A 16,808-nucleotide genomic window follows, 5' to 3' on the forward strand; every position below is an offset into this window, starting at 1 on the left:
GTAATGGCATAGTGTAGGTTAGATGGCTTTTGTTTTGGTGCAACATCGTGGGCCGAAGGGCCTGTACTGCGCTGTATCATTCTATGTTCTATGTTCCTCCTTACTGAAATATATTTTTGCTGATAGTCACAAATTACCTCCTGAAATGTCTGCCACTGCTTGTTTACTGTCTTTCCTGTTCATGTCTCTGCCCAGCCCACTTTAACAACTCCATCCTAGTTTCATTGTAATTTCCTTTATTTAAGTTAAACACAGTTGTTTCCAGCCCAGGGGTGGGATTCTCCCAGCCCCGCGCCGGGCCGGAGAATCGCCGCAACCGCACCGCCACGATGCCGGGGCGCGATTCTCCGAGGTGTGGACAATCGGCGGCAACTGCGCCGGGGCGTTTGGCGCGGCGCCGGTCGAGTGCCGCTGTACGCTGCCGGGCTGCCGATTCTCCGGCCCGGATGGGCCGAGCGGAAAAAGCAGGGTCCCGCCGGCGCCGTCCACACCTGGTCGCTGCCGGCGGGAACGCTGCTCGAAGACTAGGGGGGGCGGCCTGTGGGAGGGGGTGAGGGGGGCTCTGTCCCCGGGGGGGGGGGGGCCTCCGATGGGGTCTGGCCCGCAATCGGGGCTCACCGATCGGCAGGCCGGCCACTCCCCCCCCCCCGGGCCTACTTTATTGCGCTTCCGGCCCCAGAACCCCCGCGCCATGTTGCTTCGGGGCCGGAGATTTCCGTGAGTCCACCGCGCATGTGTCGGTTGGCGCTTCGCCACAGCGCATGCGCGGGTTGGCGCCGCCCCCAGTCCGCACCAGGATGTAAGGCTGGAGCGGCGTGAACTGCTCCAGCGCGGTGCTGGCCCAATTGCTACTGCCCGCGCCCGTTTCACGCCGTCGTGAAACGCGACGGGGTTCACGACGGCGCGGACACTTAGTCCCGCGATCGGTGAATCGCGCCCCAAGTTTCTCACTCTCAAACTGAATACATGTTACGATCACTACTTCCGAGGTGATCTTTTACTCTGAGGTAATTTATTAAATCTGCCTCATTACCAGATCCTGTTCCCTGGTTGGCTCCCTGACATTTTGCTCTAAGAAACTAAATCTAATTCACTTTATGAATTTGTTGTCGTAGCTATTGTGTGGCCCTTCCTGCTGAATCCCTTATTTCCCATTTCTTTTATTTTGTTATCATTTTTGATCCATGGATATTTAATAGGCACATACCTTTAAGTCAGGCAGAGGAAGTGAGAAACTCAACAGTTGCAAAATAGTAGACGGTGCTATGGAGACTTAGATTTTGAACAGAAGAACTCAGACTTTATGTCACCCAAGAGAGGGATTTGGTTCGATTAGTTGGCTGGTAGTCAATGGATTGGCTGAGGACCGTGTCCTGCCCAGTAACAGACAGCGATTGTGTTCAGCTAGGTGGGGGTTTTCAGAGGACCCAGAAAGAGAACGCTCCTGGTTGTTGAGAGAAGAAGCTGTGAGTTGCTCTCTCTCTTTCTCCAAAAAAAAAAGCTTCCTGCCGGCGGTTTCTGAGATTGTAGAGAAGTCTTGAGATCCTGTTGAACCTACAGTGAAAACCATTACTGACCAAAAGCAAGAACTGGACGAAAATGTCCACCTGAAACAGAGATTTTTACCCTTTTATGTTTCGTATTATTCTTTTTTTACATCCCTATTTTTATCTGTCTTGTATGTGTGTAGAGGGTGGGACAAGTTAAAGAGCGAGAGTTAGGAATTAGTTAATAACTAGCCAGTTGTATTTGCTGCCTATTTAATTATTGTTATTGTTACTAATAAAAAATAATTGTGGTTAAATTTAAAAACCTGGTGACTAAAGTTATTGGGCAGCCGAGGACCAAAGCCTTTGGCTATTTTCGAAGAATTAATTGTGAATTTCAATTGTGCGACTGCAAGTCAAGTGGGATTGGAATTGACCGTGCAGTCGCCCAGGGTGTCGTGAGACTACCCTCATCAACTTGATTAACCCAATCAAGTCACCCATAATTGTTGGTCTGTATTTGTTATATGCTCCTACCCTTTCCTACAGATTGTTTACTGCTGGGGTGTCAATAAACTCCTCCTACTAATGTCTTCTTTACCTTGCTCTTTTATACTTCCACCCAACTGGGCTCTACATCATCCGAGTCTTGACTGTTTCTCACAACTGTCCCCTTTTCATCTATTATCAAGAGTGCTACTCCGCCAACTTCTCCTTCCCTCCTGTCCTTCTGAAAGATCAAATACCCATGAATATTAAGTTCTCAGTTTTGATCCCCTTGTAACCATGTTTCAGTAATGGCTATGAGATCATATCCCTTTACCCCGATGTGCGCCATCAGTCTGCCTACCTTATTCCGAATGCTCCGTGTATTAAGATACGTTGGGCGGGATTCTCCTCTACCCGGCGGGACGGGCCACTCCGGCGCCGAGGAGCGCGTGAACCACTCCGGCGTCGGGCATGCAGAAGGTGCGGAATCCTCCTCACCTTCAGGGGCTAGGCCGGCGCCAGTGGGGTTGGCGCCGCACCCCCAGGACTCTGCAGGTGGCCTGCAGAGCCAGGTCCCGCGGGTACGGATCTGGGGCGGGATTCTCCGACCCCCCCCCCCCCGCCAGGCGGCCTGCAGACTCCTCGGGAGGACGCGGGGGAGGGATCTGGCCCCGGGGGGTGCCCCCATCGGAGCCCACCAATCCGTGGGTGGCCTGTGCCATGGGGGCACTCTTTCCCTCCGCGCCGGCTGCTGTCAACCTCCGCCATGGCCAGCGCGGAGAAGAACCCCCCTGCGCATGCGCTGGCATGACGGCAGCACACGCTGCGATCCCGCGCATGCGCCAACTCGCACCGGCCGGCGGAGGCCCTTCGGCGCCGGCTGGCACGGCGCCAAGCCCTTCCATGCTGGCTGGCACGGCGCCAACCCCGCCGGCGCCGTCCTAGCCTCGGATTCAGCACCTTCCAGGCAGCCCGACACCGGAGTGGTTCATGCCACTCCTCGGCGCCGGTACAGCCCGCCCCGCCGGGTAGAGGAGAATCCCGCCCCTGGTTTGATTCACGCCGGTGGGACCGGCCGAAAACGGGCGGCCGCTCGGCCCATCGCGGGGCGGAGAATCACCGGGGGGGGGGGGGGGGGCTGCTGCCAGCAGCCGCCAACCGGCGCAATTCCCGCCCCTGCCAAAACCCCGGTGCCAGAGTATTCGGCATCCTAACTTTTATTTGTACTGTGGCCCTAATTGCTTCTCGCTCTTGATTACTCTTGTCTATTGTTTTTGCATTTTACTGTTCTTTCCTCTATTACTGTCCTTGCTTCTCTTTCCCTTGTGACTCTGTTTAGGCTCCCATTTCCCTGCCATTCCAGATTAAACCCTCCCCAACCACACTAACGAACACTTGCCCTAGGACATCAGTCCTGGTCCTGCCCAAGAGTAACCCGTCCAGTTTGCACTGGTCCCACCTCCTCCCAGAACCAGTCCCAATGCCCCAGGAATCAGAAACCTTCCCCTCACCCATTATTCCAGCCACATATTCATCCAATATACCCTGATATTTCTATTCTGACTAGCATGTAGCACTGGTCGTAATCCTGAGATCACTACCATTGAGGTTCACCTTTTCAACTTACCTCCTAACTCCCTATATTCGGCTTTAAGGACCTCATCCCTTTTTTTTAAACCTCTGTCATTGGTACCGTGTACCACGACCACTGGCTGTTCACCCTCCCCCTCCAGAATGTCCTGTAGCCGCTCGGAGACATCCTTTGATCCTAGCCCCAAGGAGGCACATACCATTCTGGAGTCACATTTGCGGCGAAAGAAACATCATCTAATCCTCTTGCAATTGAATCCCATACAACTATTGCATTCCCATACTTTAACCTTTCCCTGTTCAGCACAGCCAGCCATGGTGCAACAAAAGTGGCTGTTGCTGCTTTTCCCGGATAGGTCATTCCACAGTGTTCAGAAAGTTATATCTGCCTGGCAGGGGAATGGCCACAGGAGATTCCTGCATTGCCTGGCTTGCCCTCTTGCTCTGCCTGACGGTGAAACAACATCTCTACACCTATTATCCATTATACTCTCAGCTGCGCGGATGCTCTACGGTGTCCCCAGCTGCCACTCCAGCTCCGAAACCCGGGCTGTAGCGGGAGACACTTCTTGCACACATGCTGACCCCGGGAATGGGAAATGTTCCCGGCTTCCCACATAGAGCAGGAGGAGGACAACCACGGCTTTGAGCTCTCCTGCCATGACGTACCTCTTAAAATTAAATCTTTGCAAGATGCATATTCTAAGAAACCGCCCCGTCTAAAATAATAAAGGAAGCTGTAATTTCCTGATAAGTGTGACATCTGAGAGTCAGCAACCCAGTCCAACACAACAGTTTGTAGCCAGTTGGTCATCAGCCGTCTGCTTACACTTTTCCAGTTACTCCACAAAGCAGCAAATCTATGCCACGGCTTTAGTCTGTGCAACTACCTTTCTTCCTTTCCTTTAAGCTTCAACTCCAGCAGCTTCAGCGTCACCTGGGGTTAGAATTGGTTGCTGAGAAAATTGTCAAAGGGGGTCATCATCTTCAAAGGTTTACTGCAAACACCAGGACCTGTAGGTGATCCTAAGTAAGTTCTCATTTTCATCTTGTTTTTTTTCTATGTATAAATTGAGTAAACAAAGGATGTTGATTTGTACTGTTGCATAAGTGCAACACCACATTGAGGAGCAGGAGAAAGAAGTGGAGTAAATATAGCAGTGACGCAACTTGCTCAAATTACGGAAATCAGTCAACACTTGAAAGATTTAGATATTTATTGATTTAGATTTAATATTGGGAGTAGAATCCTTCGCCCCCAACTCTCGGCAACATGGTTAGAAAAAACTTGAAGGACTGAATGGCAGTGACAAGGGGGTTCCATGTTCTCAATGCAGGAATAATGCCCTTGTGTGATTTGAAAAGCTGGTAGCAAAGTTGCATGTTCGGAAGCAGCTGTGCACAATAAACTCAAACATAAATGAGCTGGCAATCGAACTGCAGTTTCAGTCTGTGAGTAGAGAAGGCATAAGAGCACAAGTGCAGACAAACTCTTCATGTGAAGAAACGTGCGGGATTTTGACATTTAACTCTTATTTTGATATTTGACTGGAGGGTAGACACACGCACTTCAAAGGACATTCTGAAAGCCTTTTGCAAACTCTTGATTTCCATGGCTCTTGGGCTCTCCTAGGTACGGAGGTGAACAGCTGAGAACAGAGAGAAGATTCAACATGCGGGCGGCGTGAATTTGCCAGCTGCAGCAAGCTACGGGTTCCGTCGCTAGCCCTATATATTCCTGAACTAAGAGGGAAGGCAAGAGAGGGCGAAGGGACAAGCAGGGATACTGGGCAAAGGTTTCAAAGTGAGAATTGGACAAGAACAAGAGATTCTGGAAGGAGTGAACAGGGAAAAAACTGATGGGGGGTGGGGGGGAACGAGTGGCACAGGGTTACAGTAAATTGGAATGCCAGTAAAGCACAAAATCCCATTGCTTAGTCTCTTTGCTGAAGGCAGGCAGGGGGTTTTCTTGAGAGACCATGAAGGCACTAAGGCGGAATTAGCACATATTTTCGTCAGTATTCACACAGGAAAAAGACAATGTTGTTGAGGAGAATACTGAGATTCAGGCTACTAGACTAGAAGGGCTTGAGGTGCATAAGGAGGAGATGTTAGCAATTCTGGAAAGTGTGAAAATAGATAAGTCCCCTGGGCCGGATGGGATTTATCCTAGGATTCTCTGGGAAGCTAGGGAGGAGATTGCTGAGCCTTTGGCTTTGATCTTTAAGTCATCTTTGTCTACAGGAATAGTGCCAGAAGACTGGAGGATAGCAAATGTTGTCCTTTGTTCAAGAAGGGGAGTAGCGACAACCCTGGTAACTATAGACCAGTGAGCCTTACTTCTGTTGTGGGCAAAATCTTGGAAAGGTTTATAAGAGATAGGATGTATAATCATCTGGAAAGGAATAATTTGATTAGAGATAGTCAACACGGTTTTGTGAAGGGTAGGTCGTGCCTCACAAACCTTTTTGAGTTCTTTGAGAAGGTAACCAAACAGGTGGATGAGGGTAATGCAGTTGATGTGGTGTATATGGATTTCAGTAAAGCGTTTGATAAGGTTCCCCATGGTAGGCTACTGCAGAAAATACGGAGGCATGGGATTCAGGGTGATTTAGCAGTTTGGATCAGAAATTGGCTAGCTGGAAGAAGACAAGACAAAGGGTGGTGGTTGATGGGAAATGTTCAGACTGGAGTCCAGTTACTAGTGGTGTACCACAAGGATCTTTTTTGGGGCCACTGCTGTTTGTCATTTTTATAAATGACCTGGAGGAGGGGGTAGAAGGATGGGCGAGTAAATTTGCAGATGACACTAAAGTCGGTGGAGTTGTGGACAGTGCGGATGGATGTTACAAGTTACAGAGGGACTTGGATAAGCTGCAGCGCTGGGCTGAGAGGTGGCAAATGGAGTTTAATACAGAAAAGTGTGAGGTGATTCATTTTGGAAGGAATAACAGGAAGACAGAGTACTGGGCTAATGGTAAGATTCTTGGCAGTGTGGATGAGCAGAGAGATCTTGGTGTCCATGTACATAGATCCCTGAAAGTTGCCACCCAGGTTGAGAGGGTTGTTAAGAAGGCGTACGATGTGTTAGCTTTTATTGGTAGAGGGATTGAGTTTCGGAGCCATGAGGTCATGTTGCAGCTGTACAAAACTCTGGTGCGGCCGCATTTGGAGTATTACGTGCAATTCTGGTTGCCGCATTATAGGAAGGATGTGGAAGCATTGGAAAGGGTGCAGAGGAGATTTACCATAATGTTGCCTGGTATGGAGGGAAGATCTTATGAGGAAAGGCTGAGGGACTTGAGGCTGTTTTCGTTAGAGAGAAAAAGGTTAAGAGGTGACTTAATTGAGGCATACAAGATGATCAGAGGATTGGATTGGGTGGACAGTGAGAGCCTTCTTCCTCGGATGGTAATGTCTAGCACGAGGGGACATATATTTAAATTGAGGGGAGATAGATATAAGACAGATGTCAGAGGTAGGTTCTTTACTCAGAGAGTAGTAAGGGCGTGGAATGCCCTGCTTGCAACAGTAGTGGACTCGCCAACGTTAAGGGCATTCAAATGGTCATTGGAAAGACATATGGACGATAAGGGAATAGTGTAGATGGGCTTTAGAGTGGTTTCACAGGTCAGCGCAACATCGAGGGCCGAAGGGCCTGTACTGCGCTGTAATGTTCTATATCTATATTTGCCTGTTCTTAGAATCACCAGCCAATTTGCAACATTGTTTAATTCGCAATGAGAACATCGAACATAGAACAGTACCGCACAGAACAGGCCCTTCGGCCCTCAACGTTGTGCCGAGTATTGTCCGAAACCAAGATCAAGCCATCCCACTCCCTGTCATTATAGAACGAATGAAAATCGCTTATTGTCACAAGTAGGCTTCAAATGAAGTTACTGTGAAAAGCCCCTAGTCGCCACATTCTGGCACCTGTTCAGGGAGGCTGGTACGGGAACTGAACCGCGCTGCTGGCCTGCCTTGGTCTGCTTTCAAAGCCAGCTATTTAGCCCAGTGTGCTAAACCAGCCCTTGTAACATTTATTTGTATTTAAATAGTTTGCCGTGGGTGTCGCAGCAGATAAAATATATTTGGCCTGTCCCGATTTTCAGAATCTCTGCTTTATGTGCTTCAGTGGGTTTTCAGGGTCGACATATTTTTGGCACAGGATCTGCACACGAGGGCTAAAAAGTGGTCAACACACACAAAAAAAATCTTTTGCAATAATCTCAGCAAACTGAGACTCGCTAGTAGCTTTGAACGATAAGACGACAGCGCCCTCTGTAGGCATCTGGAACAACTGCACCAAAACCTAATCAAGGCTGTGATCCCAACTGGGGGAAACACTCTGATATCAAAGTGGAAAACTCAGGGTCAGAACCCAAATATTTTTTTAAATGGCTTTCAATTTGAATTGGGAAATGGAGCTACCCTCAGGAGAAAGCTTGCCTGCTGCGTGTGGCACTGAGGGATGACCGTGTAATGATTTCAGTACCCCTCTGAGTGACGAGGATTCTCGCGGTGTTGAAAGGTAAAAATTTGTACATATGTCACACCTCTGAAACATCTCAAAGGGCTTAATCGACTATAGTCACGTTGGATGAGCACTGGCTATCATTTCAACTAACTTTATTACACAGCAGGATCCCAAAGTAATGGTGTATTGCTTTGCAGGTGACCAATCAAACAGACCCCATAGTTTACTCGCATTGATGCAGCAGTAATTATGGAGCTTACTGCTGCATCAACAAGTTTCTCCTTTTTCGAGCAATAACTATTATCAATTGAAGTCCCTATAATTGAAGTGGGCAGCACGATAGCACAAGTGGCTAGGACTGTGGCTTCACAGCGCCAGGGTCCCTGGTTCGATACCCCACTGGGTCACTGTCTGTGCAGAGTCTGCGCGTTCTCCCCGTGTCTGTGTGGGTTTCCTCCGGGTGCTCCGGTTTCGTCCCACAGTCCAAAGACGTGCAGGTTAGGTGGGTTGGCCTTGCTAAATCGCCCTTAGTGTCCAAAAAGGTGGAAGTAAGAGCTTAAGTGGGTCGGTGCAAACTCGATGGGCCGAATGGCCTCCATCTGCACTGTATGTTCTATGTTCTAACAATCTGCCATATCCACAGAACATGCTTCAACAGAGCTCTATGGTCTGGCTGCAATAAACGTCACTTTCCAAGGCTTACTTATCAAGATGTGCAAAAATATTTGATGGGCCTTATTCTGCGCTCGCAATGTTTTTGATGTGTTCAACTGCCTTGCACATTGATCAGCTGCTCAGAAACACCAGGAAACATTCTCTGAAATGTACAATGCTGAAACAACCCTTGGATTTAACGAATAGCTCCCAAACTATATGAATGTGTAGAAATCTACAACAATAACTTCACTTCAAAAGAAAAGCACTCCATTGCCAGTAAACCCCAAGGTCGCGAAAGATGTTACATAAATGCAAGTCATTATTTTCCTCCCTCCAGGACCAAAAAAGCCTGACACGCATCCCGTTAAAAGTGCAATTCTAGCCTGCCTTCCAAAACACATTGACCAATCTCTCTTTCATCATATGGTAAGGGCCCAGACACCACATATTAATCTGGGGTCTGTTACTGGAAAGTCGCTCATTCAAGGCTTTGGAAGTGCAATCCATAGAAACAAAATTGGTGATGCTTCAAGGTGGAAAGATGATGCTCAATAGGTGACATAAAATTTATTCTGAAAATAAATCCTTGCATTCCATCATTCAACAATTAAGCATGCAAACACACATTTAACACATTGGAGGAAACAGAAGTCAGTCTTGTATCATAAATTGGTGATATACATGTCGTGTTAGGTACACTGGTCTAACACTGGCTGCAATTGGATGCAGCTTAGATCAGAAAGATACTCCAGACCTTGAAGTTAGTTCAATCAGGTTTATTGAACTAATAGCACAGTTAGCACAGTTCTCTATGAGTTCGATTCTCTGCTAATCTAAGTGTGGTTACTCTGTCTGACGGAACCAGACTAGCTCTTAGCCACGTGGTGGAGGTGTGAGATTGTAACAACACCCTTGACTGACTCTCTAGATGTTCATCAGTGGAAAGTGTGAGCGACTCGTGTCTTTTATAGTCAGATCCCACCCGGGTATCCTGCCTGCTTATTGGTCATGTCCTGTTCTCTGTATCCTTTAGATGCTTGTCTGTATATCATTATGTGTGTGTGTGTGTGTCTGCATATCATGAGAAGACATGCACAGAATAATGTAATTAGAGTGTTCCTGGATAGAGAGAGGAGTGAGGGATATGAAGAGTAAGGGCGCAGGCCTTATTTCAGATCAGGCAGGCTTGTTGATTTAAATGAGATTTCTATTCCAAAACATCCTGTGTTTTAAACAGTAGAATGTGAACTATTGCAATTTCCCGTTGAACATTATTTCTAAAATGCTTGATCTAAATAACAATAAATGTTATTTTTCAGAGTAAAAGCACAGAAATAGACATGAGCAACTGCACAGACTTTCGGAACACCACAGTGCCAAAGGTGGTCCTTCCAGTTTTGTATAGCTTTGTTTTTATTGGAGGGCTACTGCTGAACACGCTGGCCATCTGGATCTTCTGTCAGATTCCGAATCATTCCAGCTTTGTGGTTTATCTCAAGAATATTGTCACCACTGATGTCATAATGATCCTCACCCTCCCCTTTAAAATCCTGTCTGATTTAGAACTTGGACCCTGGGAGTTGAAAACAGTTGTGTGTCGGTACACTCTCGTGCTCTTCTACAGCAACATGTACCTGAGCGTAATATTCCTCGGCCTGATCAGCTTCGACAGGTATATGAAGATAGTTCGGCCCATGAAAAACCTCATGGCGCAAAGGGTCATCTTTGCCAAGGTGGTGTGTGCTGGTTGCTGGGTCGTCATGATTGGCTTTGCGCTGCCGAACATCATTTTGACAAACGAGACCCCCACAAAGGAAACTGCAGCGCAGTGTTATCAGCTGAAAAGCCAGCTGGGTAAAGAATGGCACAAATTTATCGTGCTAAAATGCCAAGTTATTTTCTGGATTACTTTTATCCTCCTCATCGCGTGTTATTCCGCCATCTTAAAAACAATATATTGGTCCGATCAAAAATTCCAAAAGGAGCCCAGCAACGTGAAAAAGAAAGTGAATCGTAACATATTCAGCATCATGGTTGTCTTCATCATCTGTTTTGTGCCGTATCAGGTTATCAGACTCATTTATGATAAAAACCGTGATCAGGATAACTGCACGACATTCACACTGTATTTGGCAAAGGAACTCTCACAGGTTTTGTGTGCATTTAATGTTTGCCTTGATCCGATCATCTACTTCCTCCTGTGCAAAATATTCACTAAGCTGCTGTTTAAAAAGATACGAGTCAAGCAAGACCTCGAAATGGAAATGTCTTAAGCGCGACACTGGAATTCACTGCCAAATGATACATACACTTAACCATTCAGCTCTAACAAAGCAATCACCCCCCAAGTTCCCATTGGTTCCCTCATTCAATTCATTAGATTTGTCTACAAATGCAATGTCAAATCTTGGCTGCTCCGTATTGGAGAGAGAGAGAGAGAGAGAGCAGGAGAAATTCCATCAAACCCATACCCAGCTCCAAGCCTCCACGAATCAAATGTCGGAGCTGCATCAATCAACAAGAAAGTTTGAGAAATTTGCAATTTTCAGTCTCTCTCAATCCCTGAATTTACACATAAATAACAGTGCACACCATTAACACACCGTTAATTATCCTGCAAATCCGACAACACACATTTCCCCGTTAACCTTTTCCCCAGTACATCCGCAATCCAGGCGATGTACTGTGAAGTATGTGTCACAAAGCACCCTATGGCTGCCAGGTTGCAATATCAACGATTCCTTTGTTTATAAAGCTGGGGTAGACCGAGAGTGCAGTTATTGACATCTAAAGATCTGATGGAAGCAGTGAATCACACAGCTGGTGAATACTTCTCGTAAAGATTCTTCAGGATTGAGAAACTTTGGCCTGTATTTAAACACCCAGCTGCTAATGGAACAGCTCCTTCATTGATGTTGAGACATTATCATTTTCCCTTCTGTTTTATTCAACAGTCACACTCTGCAGACCACTCCTTCCTAACCATCCTTCAGAATCAAAACGGAGTGAAGGGGTGTGTTCATCGAGACAGAATATTGAACAACCTCCCATCTCAGCTTCCCAAAATGATTTTGCTTCCTGTAATGCATTAACTTGTGGGGTTTCTTGTAAATTATTTTACATTGGATTTCTTTGCGCTTCTTTGTTTGGGCTCTGCGTGTCTCAGTTAGAATGCTTCAATCGGATTACTTGAGGGTTATTACCCTAAGCTGTTGCATTAAGATCCCATTCAAGATCTGTGGGCAGTTGTAAGTGTAATGAATTGTGATTGGCATCCTTTGGCCACTAACTGAAAAACCCAGGTCAGTGCTCGTGGTTTACCCAAGAGCAGGTCCTCTTCATTTCTCCATGTCTCACGGTCTTGCACTGTCCTCTTCAGTTGCTTGCAAGAGTTTCCCACATTCACTCTTCTTTCTTCCTCTTGGTCTACATTCCTCCAATCGTTCTTCTGCACCTGTTATCAGTAGGTTCTCTAGCCTTAGATTAATGTCAATCCAACACTATTACCTTCTTTTGATGTCCACTGATAACCTTTCCTCCTCTGTCGCCTAGTATTTCGTCATTGCTCCTGCTCCTAATGCACCTCTCCATCCTTCTCCAGAAACACCTTTCACAACGTTCAAGTTTTTGGGATGACCACTTGTTTCATCAAGGGAATTAAGACCTCTACTCATTCTTACACTGTGCAGTTCTTTGATTCTTTGCATGGGGAATGCATCCTTTGCTGTTGCTGTTCTACCACTTATTTATTTCGGACAGTAACCATCTTCTGACAGGATGTTGCCCAAATACTTAAATTGTAAAACATGTTCCATCAATGTTGATCAATTCTCTTGACCTCTGCTTTTCTAGCCTTATCGCTGCTGGGGCCACCTGGCCCTGCCGAAAATCAATGGACTTTTAACTGGGCTGCTGAATCCCCCATGGCCGGTCCTGCCGTGACAGGGCTGGAAAATCCTGGCCGTTATTTATTCCCATTTACAGAGCCTGTCTTTCTTACATTAATTTCAGTACTTCATGCATTCTATCCATTAGTATCTGTAAATGTTCGGCTGTGCTTCCCACCTGGACCTTATCATCTGCAAATCTCCTATCTTCACCCACTCACCTGCTACTTTGACACCTTTCTGTACTTCATCTAGGGCTCCTTTTATCATGGGATACTGTATAGTTTCTAAAGAACCAAGAAAATACAATCATAGAAAGATACAGTGCAGAAGAAGTCCCTTGGCCCATCGAGTCTGCACTGACACATGACAAACAGCTGACCTGCCTACTTAATCCTATTTGCCAGCACTTATCCCATAGCCTTGAATGTTATGATGTGCCAAGTGCTCATCCAGGTGTTTTTTAAAGGATGTGAGGTAACCCACGTCTATTACCCTCCCAGACAGTGCATTCCAGACCGTCACCACCTTCTGGGTAAAAAGACTTTTCCTCACACGCCCACTAAGCCTACTGCCCCTCACCTTGAATTTGTGTCCACTCGTGACTGACCCTTCAACTAAGCGGAACAGCTGCTCCCTATCCATGCCCCTCATAATCTTGTAAACCTCGATTAGATCGGTCCTCAGATTTCTCTGCTCCAGTGCAAAGAACCCAAGCCTATCCAACCTCTCTTCATAACTTAGATATTCCATCCCAGGCAACATCCTGGTGAATCTCCTCTGCACCCCCTCCAGTGCAATCACATCCTTCCTATAATGTGGCGACCCAGAATTGCACACAGTACTCCAGCTGTGACCTCCCCAAAGTTCTATACAACTCCAACATGACCTCCCTGCTTTTGTAATTTATGCCTCGATTGATAAAGGCAAGTGTCCCTAACGCCTTTTTCACCATCCTAGTAACCTGCCCTCCCACTTTCAGAGACCTATGGACAAACACTCCCTTGTTCCTTTGTCCCTCAGAACTATCATGCCGGTCATTGAGTATTTCCTTGTCAAATTATTCCTTCCAAAGTGTATCATCTCACACTTTTCAGGGTTAAATTCCATCTGCCACTTACCCTGTCCATTTGACCATCCTATCTATATCTTCCCGTAATCCAAGACATACAACCTCACCGTTAACCACCCGGCCAAACTTTGTGTCATCCGCAAAACTAATGATCCTACCTCCCACATAGTCATCTATTTTGTTTATATAAACGACAAACAATAGGGGACCCAGCACAGGTACGTCACTGGTCACTGGTTTCCAGTCACTAAATCAACTGTCTGTCATCACCTTCTATCTTCTACAACAAAACCAATTTTGAATCCACCTCACCAAATTACCCTGATCCAATGTGCATTTGCTTTCTTTATAAATCTCACAGATGGGACCTTGTTAAAAGCTTTGCTGAAATCTATATCAACTACAACAACTACCCTCATCTACACTCCTGGTCACATGCTCAAACAATTCAATCAAATTTATTTGGCATGACCTCCCTCTGACTATCCCTGCTCAAACCTTGCCTCTCCAAGTAGAGATGGATTCTCTCCTTCAGAATTTTCACCAATTGTTTCCCTAACACTGACGTGAGATTCATTGCTCTGTAGTTCTCTGGCTTATCGCTGCAGCTTTTCTTAAATAGTGGGACCACATTAGCTGTTCTCCAGTCCTCTGGCAGCTCTCCCGTGGACAGCGAGGAATTAAAAATTTGGTCAGAGCCCCTGCAATCTCCACCCTCGCCTCCCACAATTCATCCGGATCTGGAGATTTGTTCACTTTTAAGCCTGCCAACACCTTCAATACCTTGTCACTCCCTATATCAATTTGCTACAGTCTCTTTCCCTGATTTCCAAACCTACCTCTTCATTCTCTTGGGTGAAGACAGATATGAAGTATTCATTCAACACCTTACCAATGTCCTCCGGCTTCACCCACAAATTCCCCCCTTGGTCCCTAATGAGTCCTACTCTTTCTCTGGTTATGCGCTTACCATTGATATACTTATAGAATATCTTGGGATTTTCCTTATTTTTACCAACCAGAGCTTTCTCATATCTTTTCTGTCCTACTTTCTTTCTCAAGCTTCATCCTGCACTTTCAGTACTCCACTAATGCCTCCGCTGATTTGTTCCCCTTGTACTTGCCTCTTCCTTTTCATCGTATCCTGAATATCTCTGGTCATCCATCCTCCTGGGAATTACACTGGGTCCGGTGACAATACCACAAGTCTCTGGACTTGTTACTCTTTCCTATCACCTGTACCCTGTACCCTCCCCAAATCATAGACAACGGTCTCGCACCGAATAAATAGGAGTTTCAACTTGGGTGATTGAATGTAAAATATCAACACTGTACAGAAATAATGCTTAACCTCTCTGTAGCAAGTGAAAGTGCAAAGGTGTAATTTCCCTGTTGCTTCATTGAGTAAAGTGACGTTGTGCAAGGGCTGTACAGTTCAAAATGACCTCAGGGTCAAATAATGGGCTATGCTGAGTTAACCTACCTTATGAAAGTTTTTATAATTCTGGGCCAGGTATGGAAGCTGTCCTAAGTAACAGCCAGCTGGGACTGTTGTTCTCAATTGTAATACTGGGCCTCTGCTGGAAGACACGCGTGCGAGACAGCAGCAATGTGTAGCATGAGGCCTTCTCTACCTTCCAGCCTCACAAATGATAAAGCACCAGCCAGCTTCAGGACTCCCTAGAATCTCATTCCAGTGAGACTCAGGAGAAATGTGACAACATTCAAATGATGAAGTGCCTGAGAAACTCCCACAGTTTCGTAAAATGTTTAATTTTTTTCATGCTATTGCTAACAGAGTGTTTCACCACTGTACTTCGAGATTCAAATTAAATGTAAATAAAAATCAATTTATCGGATTATCATATCTCTCACTCTTGGGATATCAGCGTCCACTGGCCAGCATTTATTACCACATAATTGCTCTTGGTTTGCGAGGCCAATTCAGAGGGGCCTGGAGTCACATGTCGGCCCGACCAGTAAGGACGACAGATTCCCTTCCCTAAAGCACATTAGGGAACCAGATGGGTTTTTACGACAATCGACAATCGTTAAACTTTTAATTCCAGAAATTTTGATTGGGCAGCACGGTAGCACAAATAGATAGCACTGCGGCTTCACAGCACCAGGGTCCCAGGTTCGATTCCCCGCTGGGTCACTGTCTGCGCGGAGTCTGCACGTTCTCCCCGTGTCTGTGTGGGTTTCCTCCGGGTGCTCCGGTTTCCTCCCACAGTACAAAGACGTGCAGGTTAGGTGGATTGGCCATGATAAATTGCCCTTAGTGACCGAAAAGGTTAGATGGGGTTATTGGCTCACGGAGATAGGGTGGAAGTGAGGGCTTAAGTGGGTCGGTGCAGACTCGATGGGCCGAATGGCCTCCTTCTGCACTGTATGTTCTATGTCTATGTTCTATGATTGAATTCAAATTTCACCATCTGCTATGACGGGAGTCGAACCCGGATCCTCCTGGGAATTACACTGGGTCCAGTGACAATACCACAACGCCATCGCCTCTGTTCCTGACTCTTGGGGTTTTTCATTCTTTCGTGGACCATGGGCATCATCAGCAAGGCCAACATTTATTGACTGTCCCTAGTTGTCCTTGAGGTAGTAGTGGTAAGCCATCATCTTGAACCGCTGCAGTCTATGTTGCACAATGTGTGTACTGTGATGTGCGCAAAGGGGCATTAATAGGTATGGTGAATGGGAAAAACTGGGGCAGATGATTTTCAATGTAAGCAAGTGTAAGGTTATCCAATTTGGATCGAAAAAGGATAGCTCAGTGTACTCTCTAGATGATACAAGACTAAATTCCAAATGTCCAAAGAGGCCTGGGGGTTCAGGGGCATAGATCCTTAATATGCTATGAACAAGTGCAGAAAGTAATCAGGAAGGCTACTGAAGTGTTGGCCTTTATATCTAGAGGACTGGACTATAAGGACACAGCTTTACAAAACCGTGATTAGACCCCACTTGGTGACACTGTGAGCAGATCTGGGCACCACATAGAAAGCTGGTTAGCAGACAGGAATCAAAAAAGTTGGAATAAATTGATCTTTTTCTGATTGGCAGGCAGTTACTAGTGGGGTACCACAGGGATCTGTGCTAGGACACTGCTCACATTATATATGAATGATTTGGATGAG

The 16,808-nt window shown here is 46.4% G+C and overlaps 2 protein-coding genes across 4 annotated transcripts in view; one reads left to right on the forward strand and one right to left on the reverse strand.

Annotated features, from left to right (window-relative positions):
• LOC140389583 (mediator of RNA polymerase II transcription subunit 12-like protein) overlaps positions 1–16,808 on the reverse strand; it is a 731,598-nt gene that overhangs the window by 319,303 nt on the left and 395,487 nt on the right. The gene's annotated exons all lie outside the window — the stretch shown is intronic.
• LOC140389580 (P2Y purinoceptor 14-like) lies at positions 4,417–15,547 on the forward strand. Its single transcript, XM_072473831.1, has 2 exons — positions 4,417–4,596; positions 10,023–15,547. The coding sequence occupies exon 2, from the start codon at positions 10,044–10,046 to the stop codon at positions 10,974–10,976; it is 933 nt and encodes a 310-aa protein (XP_072329932.1). The 5' UTR covers positions 4,417–4,596; positions 10,023–10,043; the 3' UTR covers positions 10,977–15,547.

This window comes from Scyliorhinus torazame, chromosome 14, assembly GCF_047496885.1.
Source record: "Scyliorhinus torazame isolate Kashiwa2021f chromosome 14, sScyTor2.1, whole genome shotgun sequence".
Classification (NCBI taxonomy): Eukaryota; Metazoa; Chordata; class Chondrichthyes; order Carcharhiniformes; family Scyliorhinidae; genus Scyliorhinus; species Scyliorhinus torazame.

Bases quoted from the DNA above. Each gene is read 5' to 3' on its own strand.
- LOC140389580 (XM_072473831.1), top strand. From the start codon at position 10,044: ATGAGCAACTGCACAGACTTTCGGAACACCACAGTGCCAAAGGTGGTC.